General features: G+C 46.4%; 1 protein-coding gene across 2 annotated transcripts in view; it reads left to right on the forward strand.

Moving 5' to 3' along the window:
- Positions 1 to 17,750, forward strand: part of sulf1 (sulfatase 1) — a gene marked incomplete at its 5' end in the record, with an annotated part of 44,884 nt that overhangs the window by 3,989 nt on the left and 23,145 nt on the right. For both annotated transcript variants that reach the window (XM_083650610.1, XM_083650609.1), the window contains 5 exons: positions 9,294 to 9,463; positions 14,512 to 14,662; positions 15,534 to 15,709; positions 15,943 to 16,071; positions 16,743 to 16,799. In XM_083650610.1, coding sequence (XP_083506736.1) covers positions 9,294 to 9,463; positions 14,512 to 14,662; positions 15,534 to 15,709; positions 15,943 to 16,071; positions 16,743 to 16,799 — 683 coding nt within the window. The remainder of the gene's footprint in view (positions 1 to 9,293; positions 9,464 to 14,511; positions 14,663 to 15,533; positions 15,710 to 15,942; positions 16,072 to 16,742; positions 16,800 to 17,750) is intronic.

A 17,750-nucleotide genomic window follows, 5' to 3' on the forward strand; every position in this document is an offset into this window, starting at 1 on the left:
AGTCGGGATGGAGTCGCTCGCTTCTTGGAGTTTTGGTTGAGAGAAGCTTTTGCGATTCTGGTCATATTTATGCTGCGTGTTTCAAAGTGTGTTCCACCTGTAATCTATTATGTAAATTTGCAATCCCGCATCGCCAGCAATCAGCGCGAAAACGAAAGCGTTTTCCCCCATCCATTTTCATGAGAATGGCTGGGGTGAGAATGGCGTGACAAGTTAAAAAAATGCTTGCCTTCCTCTAGTCAGGAGAGCACTGTCGCCACTTAGTGGTCGGTAAAATAGATTATACACATTCTCTTGCTCCAATAGTGATCTCGAAGATGTAAAAGGGGTTGCTTGATGTCCCACCGTCAAAAAAAAAAAATGTTTATGTAAGACGAGATATCTCGGCTTTGGCACTCAAGCGTTGGATTATGTAAGACGAGATATCTCGGCTATGGCACTCAACGTGTTAAGCTTTCCTCAAATTCCATGACAGTAGACAATTGTAATAGGGAGGTAAGGCAGAAAGTTGGCTTGCTAGCTAGATGTGGTATGTCAGTGTTATCAATGGTAGCACGAATTCCCAATAACGCTCCAGAGGCTTGGAATAAGTACAACTTACTGCTTCGTTAACAAGCAGACCATGTAGCTTATAAAACATCATACATTCAAAATGGAGTCTGTGAGAATTTAGTCGCGGCTGCCAGATAATTGGAGATCTCCGCCTCCCGATTGTCTCTGGGGACTTCTCGTCCAAAAATAGTTGTTTAAAGAGCAGAGAACAGCCGCTAACAAACCTACGTGCCTTTGTCCAGGACAAACTTTACAAACCTACGCCCCTTTGTCCAGGACACACTTTACAAGTCAAGTCAAGTCAAGTTTATTTGTATAGCACATTTCATACACAGAGGCAATTCAAAGTGCTTCACATAAAATGGTTGACAGGAAAAGAAAAGAAAAGAAGAGAATAAAATGGACATTTAAAAGCATCACAACAAAACTTTAAAAAAGAGTATAAAAAGTGCATTAAGCAACTTCATTAAGCAGCAGCTTCACATAAAATGGTTGACAGGAAAAGAAGAGAATAAAATGGACATTTAAAAGCATCACAACAAAACTTAAAAAAAAGAGTATAAAAAGTGCATTAACTCATTGAGTGCCAATGACGACAATCGTCGTCAATTCGATTAGTGACGTAGAGTGCCAATGACGACGATTGTCGTCAATTGCGTTTTTTGACGGTGGGACGTGGATCAAAGCCTATTACATCTCCTATAAAAATATGGGAGCTATTGAACCTATTTTACAGACCCATTAGGTGGCGACAGTGCTCTCCAGATTAGAGAAAGGTCAGGAAAACAGCAGGAAAAAGCCCCGTGATGAAAGAGAAACCGCTCATGCTGCAGCCAGAGCCATATAGATGGCTCTGGCTGGAGCTGACGTTGGCTGTGAACAGCAGTCAATCCGCGCCCACAACTGAGCCCCTCTGCCTCTGTCTGTCTGTCTGCATAGTTTCTCCACACGATTAGCCGCCAGAAAGGCAGCACTCGACGCCGAAGGGCCAAACCATTCTCAGCAGTCCGGTTTGGCTTTTCCGTGTAGCGCTGGGAGCCGGCGCACAAAAACGGAGCGCTCCGAAAATAGACTGGGTGCGTGAGGCTGTGTGTTAGTGTGGGGAGGAGTTTGCAGCTGAGGGGGGGGAGAGGGGGAGGGGGGGAGAGGGGGGTGGGGCACGCAGGGCACCACACAACTACACCACGTCACTACATCAGAAAATATTAGCTTCAGACTCAGTGAATGTGCTTGAAATGCTTAATTTCACAAAAGGCGGAATATCTCAGCTTCTAATTTGAAACGTCTCTTTTTGCTCAAAACAACCTATCTTCTCCGACTCATAACTAAAGAACGGAAAATGGTATCAATAAACTTTTTTTTGCAGAGTCTCATCGTTCTTTGTGCGTGTTCGGTGTTTACATAGTAATATCACACAATATTCTGTGGGCCTCGAGAAATCACTGAAAACGCTCTGAAACTCTGGCACTGGGAGCGTCCGTTCTCCAAAAGTGGCTGGCACTCAATGAGTTAAGCAACAGGCGCAGCAGTTGTAGAAAGAGCTAAAAAATTATAGAGGACTCATTGGGTTTGCATAGTAGGTGTCAGCAGTTAAAAGCGACGGTAAACATAAAAGTCTTTAGTCTATTTTTAAAAGTAAGTAAGGTTGGGGCAGATCTGAGGTCTTCAGGCAATTTGTTCCAGCTAGCAGAAGCATAGTGGGTAAATGCAGCCTTCCCATGATTTGATTTGATCCTAGGGACAGTTAATAAGCTGGACCCTGTTGACCTAAGAGTTCTAGACGGTTCGTAGCGTGGGAGCAATTCAGCTATGTATTTTGGGCCTAGGCCATTAAGTGATTTATAGACTAATAACAGTATTTTAAAATCTATTCTATGACACACTGGCAACCAGTGTAAGGACTTAAGAACTGGAGTGATATGATCAGCTTTCTTAGTCTTCGTTAGAACTCTAGCAGCAGCATTCTGGATGAGTTGAAGTTGCCTAAGTTCTTTTTTGGAGAGACCAGAAAAAAGGCTATTGCAGTAGTCTAACCTACTATAAATGAAGGCGTGAATTAGTTTTTCTAGATCCTGTCTGGACATGTATCCCCTAATTCTTGCTATATTTTTAAGATGATAAAAAGCTGATTTTCTAATTGACTTAATGTGGGAGTTAAAGTTGAGATCGGAATCAATAATAACTCCAAGATTTTTGACTTGATCCTTAGGCTTCAGGGATAGAGACTCAAGGCGTACAGTGATTTTAAGCCTTTGTTCTTTGGGGCCAAAGACGATCACCTCAGTTTTGTCTTTGTTTAGCTGTAGGAAATTCTGGCACATCCAGTTATTTATTTGATCAATGCACTGGCACAATGATTCTATGGGGGCATAGTCAGCTGAGGAAAGAGTTATATACAACTGAGTGTCGTCTGCATAGTTATGATAGGCTACTTTGTTTTTTTGCATAATTAGGCATAGAGGAAGCATATAAAGGTTGAAGAGAACGGGCCCCATAATGGATCCTTGAGGCACCCCACAAGTCATCCTAGTTAGGTCAGATGTGTAATTGCCAATGGAGACGAGGTACTTCCTGTCTTGAAGATAGGACTTGAACCACAAACTTACGCCCCTTTGTCCAGGACACACTTTATAAACCTACGCGCCTTTGTCCAGGACACACTTTACAAACCTACGCGCCTTTGTCCAGGACACACTTTACAAACCTACGCTCCTTTGTCCAGGACACACTTTACAAACCTATGCCCCTTTGTCCAGGACACACCTTACAAACCTACGCCCCTTTGTCCAGAACCCCCTTTACAAATCTACGCCCCTTTGTCCAGGACACACTTTACAAACCTACGCCCCTTTGTCCAGGACACACTTTACAAACCTACGCGCCTTTGTCCAGGACACACTTTACAAACCTACGCCCCTTTGTCCAGGACACACTTTACAAACCTACGCCCCTTTGTCCAGGACACACCTTACAAACCTACGCCCCTTTGTCCAGGACACACTTTACAAACCTACGCGCCTTTGTCCAGGACACACTTTATAAACCTACACGCCTTTGTCCAGGACACACTTTACAAACCTACGCCCCTTTGTCCAGGACACACTTTACAAACCTTACAAACCTACGCCCCTTTGTCCAGGACACACTTTACAAACCTACGCCCCTTTGTCCAGGACACACCTTACAAACCTACGCCCCTTTGTCCAGGACACACTTTACAAACCTTACAAACCTATGCCCCTTTGTCCAGGACACACTTTACAAACCTACGCCCCTTTGTCCAGGACACACCTTACAAACCTACGCCCCTTTGTCCAGGACACACTTTACAAACCTTACAAACCTATGCCCCTTTGTCCAGGACACAATTTACAAACCTACGCCCCTTTGTCCAGGACACACCTTACAAACCTACGCCCCTTTGTCCAGGACACACTTTACAAACCTACGCGCCTTTGTCCAGGACACACTTTACAAACCTTACAAACCTATGCCCCTTTGTCCAGGACACACTTTACAAACCTACGCCCCTTTGTCCAGGACACACCTTACAAACCTACGCCCCTTTGTCCAGGACACACTTTACAAACCTACGCGCCTTTGTCCAGGACACACTTAACAAACCTACGCGCCTTTGTCCAGGACACACTTTACAAACCTACGCCCCTTTGTCCAGGACACACTTTACAAACCTACGCCCCTTTGTCCAGGACACACTTTACAAACCTACGCCCCTTTGTCCAGGACACACCTTACAAACCTACGCCCCTTTGTCCAGGACACACTTTACAAACCTTACAAACCTATGCCCCTTTGTCCAGGACCCACTTTACAAACCTACACCCCTTTGTCCAGGACACACCTTACAAACCTACGCCCCTTTGTCCAGGACACACTTTACAAACCTTACAAACCTATGCCCCTTTGTCCAGGACACAATTTACAAACCTACGCCCCTTTGTCCAGGACACACCTTACAAACCTACGCCCCTTTGTCCAGGACACACTTTACAAACCTATGCGCCTTTGTCCAGGACACACTTTACAAACCTTACAAACCTATGCCCCTTTGTCCAGGACACACTTTACAAACCTACGCCCCTTTGTCCAGGACACACCTTACAAACCTACGCCCCTTTGTCCAGGACACACTTTACAAACCTACGCGCCTTTGTCCAGGACACACTTTACAAACCTACGCGCCTTTGTCCAGGACACACTTTACAAACCTACGCCCCTTTGTCCAGGACACACTTTACAAACCTACGCGCCTTTGTCCAGGACACACTTTACAAACCTACGTGCCTTTGTCCAGGATACACTTTACAAACCTAGGCCCCTTTGGCCAGGACACACTTTACAAACCTACGCCCCTTTGTCCAGGACACACCTTACAAACCTACGCCCCTTTGTCCAGGACACACCTCTTCTTTTCTTTTCTTTGATAGGGACAACGCAATTGAACATGGTTCCAATACAGAGGATACTTTGGAGTGGTTTTGCGATGCAGAGTTTTTTTTTTTTTTACTCCCCACTTGTTTCCACCCAGTTTGAACAATGAAAGCTGGGAAAAAGTCCTCAGTCTCTAGTGGAGCGAAGCGGAGAGAGACTGAGGACTGAGTCTAGTGAGAAAGCAACCATTATGTGAGATGATGCCACTTAGTACTAATCAGCTACGAATGGTTCACAGGAGAATGAAGTTCTTCACCTTGATGACCATTTCATGTTACAGTGGAATCTGCTTATAGTGATCACGCTTATAGTGATCACGTTTAAGGTCCTTACACATCAAGAGCGATGCGAATATACAGCACGAAATTGGGTTGCGAGTTTTGACCCACCTGTCAATCACAGCCACAGATGTGTACACGTCGGAAGCGAATTTCTGAAAAATCGACCGTGGTTCGAAAAAATAAACACCGCAATAACGCTCAGCGAAACTTCGCCGTTGGTATGCATGGTTGCATTAACTGATATAGGTTCGGAAAATATTATTGACGTGCGAATTAATCGCACGAAAAAAACGCTCCCGATGTGTAAGTGATCACGGTTATAGTGATCACGCTTATAGTGATCAAAAAGCTTGGTTCTGAATCATTCCTATACACATGCTGTTTAAATAACTCACTTATAGTGATCAATACTTCGCTTACAGTGATCATTTTGAGCCTTGTCCCACCTGAGAACAATGATTTTTTTTTTTTTATTACAGTAATTTTATTATTTCTTTACTTACAAACTGACAAAAATGAGCCAATGAGATACAGCAGCGATACTCGGTGCATGTCTGTCTGTTTATGGAGAGCTCACAGCTTCTCTGTCTGTGGAGAGATCACAGCATCTCTGTCTGTGGAGAGATCACAGCATCTCTGTCTGTGGAGAGATCACAGCTTCTCTGCCTGTGGAGAGATCACAGCATCTCTGTCTGTGGAGAGATCACAGCATCTCTGTCTGTGGAGAGATCACAGCATCTCTGTCTGTGGAGAGATCACAGCTTCTCTGCCTGTGGAGAGATCACAGCATCTCTGTCTGTGGAGAGATCACAGCATCTTTGTCTGTGGAGAGATCACAGCATATCTGTCTGTGGAGAGATCACAGCTTCTCTGTCTGTGGAGAGATCACAGCTTCTCTGCCTGTGGAGAGATCACAGCATCTCTGTCTGTGGAGAGATCACAGCTTCTCTGCCTGTGGAGAGATCACAGCATCTCTGTCTGTGGAGAGATCACAGCATCTTTGTCTGTGGAGAGATCACAGCATCTCTGTCTGTGGAGAGATCACAGCTTCTCTGTCTGTGGAGAGATCACAGCATCTCTGTCTGTGGAGAGATCACAGTATATCTGTCTGTGGAGAGATCACAGCATCTCTGTCTGTGGAGAGATCACAGTATCTCTGTCTGTGGAGAGATCACAGTATCTCTGTCTGTGGAGAGCTCACAGCTTCTCTGCCTGTGGAGAGATCACAGCTTCTCTGCCTGTGGAGAGATCACAGCTTCTCTGTCTGTGGAGAGATCACAGCTTCTCTGCCTGTGGAGAGATCACAGCTTCTCTGTCTGTGGAGAGATCACAGCTTCTCTGCCTGTGGAGAGATCACAGCTTCTCTGCCTGTGGAGAGATCACAGCATCTCTGCCTGTGGAGAGATCACAGCTTCTCTGCCTGTGGAGAGATCACAGCTTCTCTGCCTGTGGAGAGATCACAGCTTCTCTGCCTGTGGAGAGATCACAGCTTCTCTGCCTGTGGAGAGATCACAGCATCTCTGTCTGTGCAGAGATGTCTGTCTATGTGAGACCACTGTGTTTGAAACAGCTGGAGGCCTAAGTTACTGTATGGATTTTTAAAGTCAATAACATTCCTTTACTTTATATGTACTGTATACATGTAAGACATATTTGTACTGTATTCATGTATTTATATGTATTGTATTCATGTAATACATATGTCAATTAGATGGTAATCTCCATGAGAAATACAGAAAAAGGAAAAAATCGGTTATAATGATCATCCGCGTATTAGTGATAAATTTGACCCATCCCAAGGTGATCACAATAGTGCACTAATTGTGCACTATTGACACCGTCACTTCCGTTTGACCTGCCAGAGGCCTCCTCAGCAGCAGTGGCTCAGATGATGCAGAGTTGGCAGCACAGATGAAACCAGTATGGCAACTGCTGCTGTGCCATGTGCACGCAATCGCCAGCCTCTGTGGGCATGTGCGAGCGCCAGGTCATTAAAGCTGCCCCATAAAAGCCTATTAATAGAGACAGGATGAATCAGCCAAACCCACTTCTGACATTTGAGGGAAATCACCCTTTACCCTTTCATTCTGACGCTGGCACTCCCTGCTGCGTGTTGTGTGCCAGGCAGCCAGCGTAGCATGGCAGCGTGCAGGTAGAATGCTTCAATAACTGCTGTGGAATCTTGGCAAATGGCATTGTGATTTTAGTGGGAGGGTGTGACGTACATGTAAAAGACTGCATCACGCCTGGAGGCTAGCTTTTGATCAAAAAGTCAGGCCAATGGATTGTTGCATGTACGACAATGCCAAATCTCCCAAGTCGAAGCCGTAGACCGTATAATAAATATGGACGTAGCTAACGTGATGACGTCACCCATTGGGTTTTTGAACTGCCGTTTTGAAGCCTTGAGTTTTTGCATTTGGAGCCAGAAGCAGCGAGTGCGAGACCAGGGGTTTCCCACAGAGCCGCAGCAGCAACGCCTGCTGTTGGTCCGTGATCGGCGAGCTGCGCCATCACTGAACCTGTCAACCATGCCCCAAAACATAGTCTGCTTTATCATCTATTAAATATATCATCAAATACATTCTATTTGACTCCAAACGGGACCATGATTTACAAGATGAACATCATGCTGTATTGAAGAAGACTTGAAACTAGAGATTGAGACCATCAACTCATTAGGAAATTGTTTGAGGTAATAAATCAATTGAGAAGTAGGGTCATTTTCCCATTGACTCACATGCATCTGACTTCTTTTTGCAGCAGTGGAGTCACCCCCTGCTGGCCATTAGAAAGAATGCAGGTTTAAGCCACTTCCGCATTGGCTTAATTTTCCACAAACAGAGCTACCCCCTTGGTCTAAGCCCTTGAGAGCAAACATTTAAACACTTGATTTGGCTGAAAATTGACACTTGTCCTTTCACTGCCCATTCCATTAGATAGCATGGAATCAAGCACAGTGAGAGAAAGAGAGAGAGAGAGAGGCTTCCACAGAGAGGAGTAGAGGGCGAGCACAGTGAGAGAGAGAGAGAGAGAGGCTTCCACAGAGAGGAGTAGAGGGCGAGCACAGTGAGAGAGAGAGAGAGGCTTCCACAGAGAGGAGTAGAGGGCGAGCACAGTGAGAGAGAGAGAGAGAGAGAGAGGCTTCCACAGAGAGGAGTAGAGGGCGAGCACAGTGAGAGAGAGAGAGAGGCTTCCACAGAGAGGAGTAGAGGGCGAGCACAGTGAGAGAGAGAGAGAGGCTTCCACAGAGAGGAGTAGAGGGCGAGCACAGTGAGAGAGAGAGAGAGGCTTCCACAGAGAGGAGTAGAGGGTGAGCACAGTGAGAGAGAGCGAGCACAGTGAGAGAGAGAGAGAGGCTTCCACAGAGAGGAGTAGAGGGTGAGCACAGTGAGAGAGAGAGAGAGAGAGAGAGAGAGAGAGAGTGTGGTAGAGAGGAGTAGAGGGAGGAAGCTGTCATAACAACATACCAGGCTTCTCTCACCATCAAGTGGTGTCACATCCAGTACTGCAGAGATTCACTGATGAGGCAGCAGTTCACACACACGCACGCACGCACGCACGCACAGACACAGACACAGACACGCACACACACACACACACACACACACACACACACACACACACACACACACACACACACACACACACACACATACACACACACATACACACACACACACACACACACACAAAACAAGCACATACTCACGCACACACAGGCAAGCTGCCAGCTGTTGACTCCACAGATTGGTACCGTACTGCCCTCAATGGCCCCTCTTCATGGCCCACTGGCCCCTCTCCACTGATTTCAAAATGACTGGACTAGTGAAAGCAACGTGTCTGGACCAGTGGTCTGGACGTGTTGTTGCAACTGATTTGATCAATGCTTCTGTTGATTTGGATTTTTCATAATCCCTCCTTCACTTGTAGCGGCCTAGATGGGATTTGAGCCCTATCATAATATGCCTTGTTAACATATTCTTGCTTTTTGTTTCTTGTTTCCAGGACTATTTCACAGATCTGATCACCAACGACAGCATCAACTATTTCCGCATGTCCAAGAGGATGTACCCCCACCGCCCTGTGATGATGGTCATCAGCCACGCTGCCCCCCATGGCCCAGAGGACTCAGCGCCACAGTTCTCTGAGCTGTTCCCCAACGCCTCGCAACACATGTAGGTCACACTGAACCACATGCTGTATTGCAGTACCATCCAAAGCCACAATGTAGCTTAACATGACACCGCTGGTAAAGGAATGGACATATAAATGATACACGCAGAAATACTCCTAGTCAGACATTCACAGACTCTGGAGAGTCTGCTGCTGCTACTTGGAATTTTTCTCACTAAAAAACAATTGCACTTTTTATGATTTGGTGTACCTCCATTTGCAAAACATTATGACAGCGTGCGCGCCCCTCATCGCCGGTGATGACAGGTTGCTGAGAAGCTGCTCGGGTTCGACGACTCGGGCGAGCGTGGAATCAAAATGATTTATCATCCAAGAATAGCTGGGGCACATACCAGCGAGAAGATCGGGGATGGGTGTTTTTTTATGGAGCGCTCCTCTCATGCCAAACCCACATTGGCCTCCCACATCTCTCATCGCTGAAGCTGTGGCAGCAGCTCCGATACTCTGGGTCGTTCCATGGCAACGTGCCCTGTCGCCCCTGCACCCGTCTCCATGGCAACGTGCCCTGTCGCCCCTGCACCCGTCTCCCTCCTGCCCCCCCCCCTCCTGTGTAATTCCCAGAGGACTTCCTGACCCTGTCCATATCAATCAGGAGTTTCTCCCTGCGGCTCCTGGGATGTGAGGAATGCATTGTGTGCATTGTGACATTATTAATTTATTTCTAAAGGGGGTGGAGCTGGGGCCCTGGAGTGACTAAAGGGGGTGGAGCTGGGGCCCTGGAGTGAGTGACGAAAGGGGTTGTCCCAGTGATTGCGTGTAGGTGAAGTGTGTGTGTGTGTGTGTGTGTGTGTGTGTGTGTGTGTGTGTGTGTGTAAAATGCAGTGAGGGACAGGTGGTTGACACGGACGGACAAAGTCGTAGGCGCAGTTTGCGGACTTTGCATGTAATGACCAAATATGACACAAAAGCTTCTTCGTAGAGGAGAAGTATTTTGTCTGTTTTTCGCACATCGTTCTATTTGAGGCACTGTTTGGGGTTGGTTTTAAAGAGGTTTGGTAACACCCTACAATAACTGTTATAGGGAAGGTCCATCCACCACCTCAGCCCAGGTAATGGAAAATCCTGAGTGCAGCCTCGTCTGCGCAGAGACTCTCTCTTGGCTGTGGAAGCCATATCCAGCTAATCTGTAATGCATGGTGCGGGGAAGAGACTGTGAGACTGTGTGGCAGTAAAAGAGAGGAGCCAGCTCGTAAATCAAACCGGCGTCTGTTCTTTTGACAGGAGCAATAATAGGGGTGGGTTTGATGTTAATGTCATTAACATTCCTCAGCCAAGGTGTTTTTTTACCCTGTCTCTCTCAGATGTAAGCTAGGGTTAGCTTAGCTAGCGACTCGCTCACTACACTCTAAAAACGTTGTGAGATGTGTGGTTTGGTTTTTCTCAGTGTCAGGTCTGTCTAAAACTGACTGAAAGTAAAGCTATTCTGGACATAGCTCAGCGAGTTGCTTTAGGGAAAGCCAGTAAATCCATGTTGAGCTAAGACCTTCACCACAGCACTATAGCCCATGCTGAATGGTACCATGTGGAGGGTTTGTATGGTTCTGATGTGAGCACCCGGGCCTTTGCACTGTTCTAATCCATGGCTAACACCACAAAACACCAACCTATGTGTGACAGGTGGCAGGTGTGACCTCTCCTATAGGGACTGGCTTCATTCCACTGACCCCTGCATTCCTGGTCCCCCGGTGCCCAGGGCCCCATACCTTGGTGGCCCAGTGCCCAGAGACAGGTCCCTTTGTGGGGCTTATTAGACCGCCTGGCTGGGTGGGTGAAGAGTTCACCCTTTGCACAAAGAAGGCCTGAGGAGGAGAGGGCAGAAGGCAGCTCACTCAATCAGAGCAGAGCAGCTCCCATAGCAGGTCTTCATTAAGTATCTAAGCCTGGATAGCTCGTCCAGGGGTGCTTATAAAGGGTGGAACCCAGTCCTCTTAATTTATACGCTATTCTAAGAATTAACTACTTCCAAATTGGAAAGGAAATTATTTCCTGGTCATTGCAGAATTCCAGGAACACTGCGGACATCGCATTCTGGGTCTAAACTTGATTTGGTTGCTGGGGCTATAGTTATACTATTCAGTGTACTTTTGTCATGGACATAGAACCACAGAAGACTCCCAGACACAAACATCAGCTTCATACTCAGGCAGGCGTGTGGGTGTTCAGCCCCTCCTCCTCCTCCTCCTCACAACAACCCCATACCACAACAGACAGGTGAACTGCCTCTCTCAGCCGCAACTCCACAAACACTCTTTCTCCCTCCCTCCCTCCCTCTCGCTGTGTGTGTGTGTGTATCCACCCTTTTCATTCCTCCCCCATTTCAAATGACCGTGACTTATTGAGTTTTTGCTCCAGAAGTTGTTGCAAACTTGACTTTGGGGGCCTATTATTTTCTTAAGCATGTGCCAACCCTCAAATGACTTATCTGGGCCAAGAGAGCGCAGTGGAGCACGGAGCCTCTGGTCTCTGTGTGAGGGGAGAGATGGGAGGTGTAGAAAAACAGCTAGCGTGCTGCTGAGCTGCTGAGCATGGAGACATTTCCCTCAACAAACAGGCACGTTATTGATGTTTGTCACATACAGTAGACAGCAGGTTAGAGAACCCACAGGTCACCTGTTACTGAGGAACACTTTGTGAAAAGCAGCAGACAGGTCACCTGTTACTGAGGAACACTTTGTGAAAAGCAGCAGACAGGTCACCTGTTACTGAGGAACACTTTGTGAAAAGCAGCAGACAGGTCACCTGTTACTGAGGAACACTTTGTGAAAAGCAGCAGACAGGTCACCTGTTACTGAGGAACACTTTGTGAAAAGCAGCAGACAGGTCACCTGTTACTGAGGAACACTTTGTGAAAAGTAGCAGACAGGTCACCTGTTACTGAGGAACACTTTGTGAAAAGCAGCAGACAGGTCACCTGTTACTGAGGAACACTTTGTGAAAAGCAGCAGACAGGTCACCTGTTACTGAGGAACACTTTGTGAAAAGCAGCAGACAGGTCACCTGTTACTGAGGAACACTTTGTGAAAAGTAGCAGACAGGTCACCTGTTACTGAGGAACACTTTGTGAAAAGTAGCAGACAGGTCACCTGTTACTGAGGAACACTTTGTGAAAAGCAGCAGACAGGTCACCTGTTACTGAGGAACACTTTGTGAAAAGTAGCAGACAGGTCACCTGTTACTGAGGAACACTTTGTGAAAAGCAGCAGACAGGTCACCTGTTACTGAGGAACACTTTGTGAAAAGCAGCAGACAGGTCACCTGTTACTGAGGAACACTTTGTGAAAAGCAGCAGACAGGTCACCTGTTACTGAGGAACACTTTGTGAAAAGTAGCAGACAGGTCACCTGTTACTGAGGAACACTTTGTGAAAAGCAGCAGACAGGTCACCTGTTACTGAGGAACACTTTGTGAAAAGTAGCAGACAGGTCACCTGTTACTGAGGAACACTTTGTGAAAAGTAGCAGACAGGTCACCTGTTACTGAGGAACACTTTGTGAAAAGCAGCAGACAGGTCACCTGTTACTGAGGAACACTTTGTGAAAAGTAGCAGACAGGTCACCTGTTACTGAGGAACACTTTGTGAAAAGCAGCAGACAGGTCACCTGTTACTGAGGAACACTTTGTGAAAAGCAGCAGACAGGTCACCTGTTACTGAGGAACACTTTGTGAAAAGCAGCAGACAGGTCACCTGTTACTGAGGAACACTTTGTGAAAAGTAGCAGACAGGTCACCTGTTACTGAGGAACACTTTGTGAAAAGCAGCAGACAGGTCACCTGTTACTGAGGAACACTTTGTGAAAAGTAGCAGACAGGTCACCTGTTACTGAGGAACACTTTGTGAAAAGTAGCAGACAGGTCACCTGTTACTGAGGAACACTTTGTGAAAAGTAGCAGACAGGTCACCTGTTACTGAGGAACACTTTGTGAAAAGCAGCAGACAGGTCACCTGTTACTGAGGAACACTTTGTGAAAAGTAGCAGACAGGTCACCTGTTACTGAGGAACACTTTGTGAAAAGTAGCAGACAGGTCACCTGTTACTGAGGAACACTTTGTGAAAAGTAGCAGACAGGTCACCTGTTACTGAGGAACACTTTGTGAAAAGTAGCAGACAGGTCACCTGTTACTGAGGAACACTTTGTGAAAAGTAGCAGACAGGTCACCTGTTACTGAGGAACACTTTGTGAAAAGTAGCAGACAGGTCACCTGTTACTGAGGAACACTTTGTGAAAAGCAGCAGACAGGTCACCTGTTACTGAGGAACACTTTGTGAAAAGCAGCAGACAGGTCACCTGTTACTGAGGAACACTTTGTGAAAAGCAGCAGACAGGTCACCTGTTACTGAGGAACACTTTGTGAAAAGTAGCAGACAGGTCACCTGTTACTGAGGAACACTTTGTGAAAAGTAGCAGACAGGTCACCTGTTACTGAGGAACACTTTGTGAAAAGTAGCAGACAGGTCACCTGTTACTGAGGAACACTTTGTGAAAAGTAGCAGACAGGTCACCTGTTACTGAGGAACACTTTGTGAAAAGTAGCAGACAGGTCACCTGTTACTGAGGAACTCTTTGTGAAAAGTAGCAGACAGGTCACCTGTTACTGAGGAACACTTTGTGAAAAGCAGCAGACAGGTCACCTGTTACTGAGGAACACTTTGTGAAAAGCAGCAGACAGGTCACCTGTTACTGAGGAACACTTTGTGAAAAGCAGCAGACAGGTCACCTGTTACTGAGGAACACTTTGTGAAAAGTAGCAGACAGGTCACCTGTTACTGAGGAACACTTTGTGAAAAGCAGCAGACAGGTCACCTGTTACTGAGGAACACTTTGTGAAAAGCAGCAGACAGGTCACCTGTTACTGAGGAACACTTTGTGAAAAGCAGCAGACAGGTGCCTGCTGGCCAGTTTTTTGTTTGTTTGTTTTGCTTTTGTACCTGTATGTGACTCTATCAGACACATGATATATGTTGCATTGGTCCTAACACTTGTGTCATAATAACCTTTGGTATGTATGTTGTCCTTGCTTCCTCCCTAGCACCCCCAGCTACAACTATGCCCCCAACATGGACAAACACTGGATCATGCAGTACACCGGCCCCATGAGACCCATCCACATGGAGTTCACCAATTTTCTACACCGGAAGAGGCTGCAGACCCTCATGTCTGTGGATGACTCAGTGCAGAAGGTCAATTCTCTATGGACACTCTTATATAATCTATCTATCTATCCGTCTGTCTGTCTGTCTGTCTGTCTGTCTATCTATCTATCTATCTATCTATCTATCTATCTATCTATCTATCTATCTATCTATCTATCTATCTATCTGTCTGTCTGTCTATCTATCTATCTATCTATCTATCTGTCTATCTATCTATCTGTCTGTCTGTCTGTCTGTCTGTCTATCTATCTATCTATCTATCTGTCTGTCTGTCTATCTATCTATGTCTCTATCTATCTATCTACCTATCTATGTCTCTATCTATCTATCTATCTATCTATCTATCTATCTATCTATCTACCTATCTATGTCTCTATCTATCTATCTATCTATCTATCTATCTATCTATCTATCTATCTATCTATCTATCTATCTATCTGTCTATCTATCTATCTATCTATCTATCTACCTATCTATGTCTCTATCTATCTATCTCTCTGTCTATCTATCTATCTATAAAAGGGACAATGTGGGCAGCGGCAGTGATGTCATAAGAGCAGGTGAGCCCGCACAGCGGTCGGGCTGCATGGCGGGCGAGGCCGCGCAGCGGCCGAGCTGCGTATGCAAGCTGCAGGGCCAGCTCGGTGAGCTGCAGGGCGGGCGAGGCCATAGCAAACCCGCGCAACTTATTATAGTATACAGGCCACTCTCTCTCAATCATGAATCCTTCATTTTGGAAAGCTCATGTGTACTAACTATGTTACTATAGTCATTAATTATCTAATTAATGATCTAACTATGTTACTATAGTCATTAATTATCTAATTAATGATCTAACTATGTTACTAGAGTCATTAATTAGCTCATTAATTATCTAATCATTCATTTCATCTCCCAGGTTTATGAGATGCTAATAGAAACTGGAGAGCTGGACAACACTTACATCATCTACACCGCAGACCATGGCTACCACATCGGTCAGTTTGGCCTGGTCAAAGGCAAGTCCATGCCTTACGACTTTGACATCCGAGTGCCCTTCTTCCTGAGAGGACCCAACGTGGAGCCAGGGGCCGTGTAAGAGCAGCCACTCACTCAAATCATCAGATTTCTGCAGCTCACAAACATCACATTGTCTCCACATCTCCGAATGTTCCATCACCCTGAACAAACATTTAATACTGCACTGTAAAAGTTCAACAATGTGTGGGTGCAATCCTCACTTATTGAGCTTATTGCTTTTACCAGTGTACATCAACTGATGCATATGGCAGAAGCTGAAGTAACGTTTGATGTGTGTGCCTCTTCAGTAATCCTCATCTGGTGCTGAACATTGACCTGGCTCCCACCATTCTTCACATTGCCGGGCTGGACACCCCTCCAGACATGGATGGGAAGTCCATCCTTAAGCTGCTGGAGCAGGAGAAGACTGGCAACAGGTTGGTATGGCCCCATCATGACATGCTGTCATGTCAACAGTAAACACGGCACACAATCATGACTTGGTGTCATGTGCATCATAAGATGTGCTTCACTTCCATTCAGTAGGGTTAGTTATTCAGTAGTCGCTCTTGAGCAAACGCAAAGTTGTTCAGCCGGAATAATTGCTTCTGCCCCAGCTTTTGCAAAACGTGGGTTCAAGTGCAATTTGGGTGATTCTTCTCAGCTGTGGGGCTTTTGGCTGGGATTCTTTGAGCTTCTCCCCGTGAACTTTCTCTTTGAATTTGAAGTTTTCTAGTTGAATGATGATTGGCTGTTGGGTACTGATGGAAGGTCAAATGAGATCATCCAGACCTTCTGCCCTCTATCAAAATCAACACATTAATACATCAAAAACAATCGGTTGCACCGGAAAACATTTTCAGCGCAACAAAAAGGACTTAGAGGTATTCCATTTAATGCTGAGAAGGCATTTGCGGTGATTTCCAACACGTTTCTTCACATTCACATATTTCCCGGTGTTCACTTCAGAAGGCCTCTTGACCCCCACAAAGTCTCTTGGTGTGATCGACTTGCATGATGTTGGCTGGTGGTGCGACCGACATAGCTGATGGTGAAGCTGCACAGGCCATATGAATTCTATAAACTTTGTGCTTTTTTGTTTTCCCAGATTCAAACCCAACCGGAAACCCAAAGTCTGGAGGGACACATTCCTGGTGGAGCGAGGGTAAACTAGCCTTCTTTATTCCCGTTCCACACCACAGGCACATCCATGTCATTGCAGAACATCGTGTCAGAAATCCCGACAGAACATCTTGTTGAACCCGAGACAGTATGAGGCCTCGTCGCATGTTCCCTTCTCTCCCAGCAAAGCCAAGCCTCTTTCTTCCCCCAGTTCACTCTTATCTGACAGACATTTCCTGACCACAGTCGGCTTGGAAGGCAGCGCTCGTGGAAGAGGGGATCGACATTTTCTCGGGTTGTTTGGTAAAGCTCTTAAGCGGCTGGCACATTATGACGGTTCACGCAAGAGGTGCTGACACATGTGTAACCAGGCTATTCGATCAGTCATAGGGAAAAAACAATATAAGTCTTTGTCCTCTGCCCGGGGGGGGGGGCTTGCATAATTCAACACACCTCCGAGACACTAAAGTTGACTTAGCCCGCTGTCCTGTCCTCGCCCTGCCGGAGACAGACGGAGGAGACATTACAGTAACACACGGGTAGAGCTATAGACATGGTGCAAAATACACACAAGGGCTAGCCAGGCTAAGGGGGCTAGCCAGGCTAAGGGGGCTAGCCAGGCTGAGGATGATATTACCTGAGGAATGACAGAAAGGCCTCACACTCATTCCATTCAGAGGACATGTCACCAGCTCACCCAGTGTGGAATTCAGCCGTCACGCCACGGACCAGAGTTTTCTCTGTGGCGCACGCACTCGTACACATGCTGTCACACGGGGTTCCTCTGCCTTTCCGACATGCTGCCACTCCGAACGTTAACTTCCATTATTCGGACTGGCGGTCGTTCACCTTAGAAGCCGCAATGCCGACCTTAGGTTTAGGCGTGGGGGTGGGAGAGGTTAGGTTTTGGGTTAGGGTCTGGGGGAGGTTAGGTTTAGGCATGGGGGGAGGTTAGGTTTGGCGTGGGGGCTGGGAGAGGTGAAAAACAGGGAAT

The sequence above is a fragment of the Poromitra crassiceps genome (genome assembly GCF_964638095.1).
Source record: "Poromitra crassiceps genome assembly, chromosome: 2".
NCBI classification, from domain to species: Eukaryota; Metazoa; Chordata; class Actinopteri; order Beryciformes; family Melamphaidae; genus Poromitra; species Poromitra crassiceps.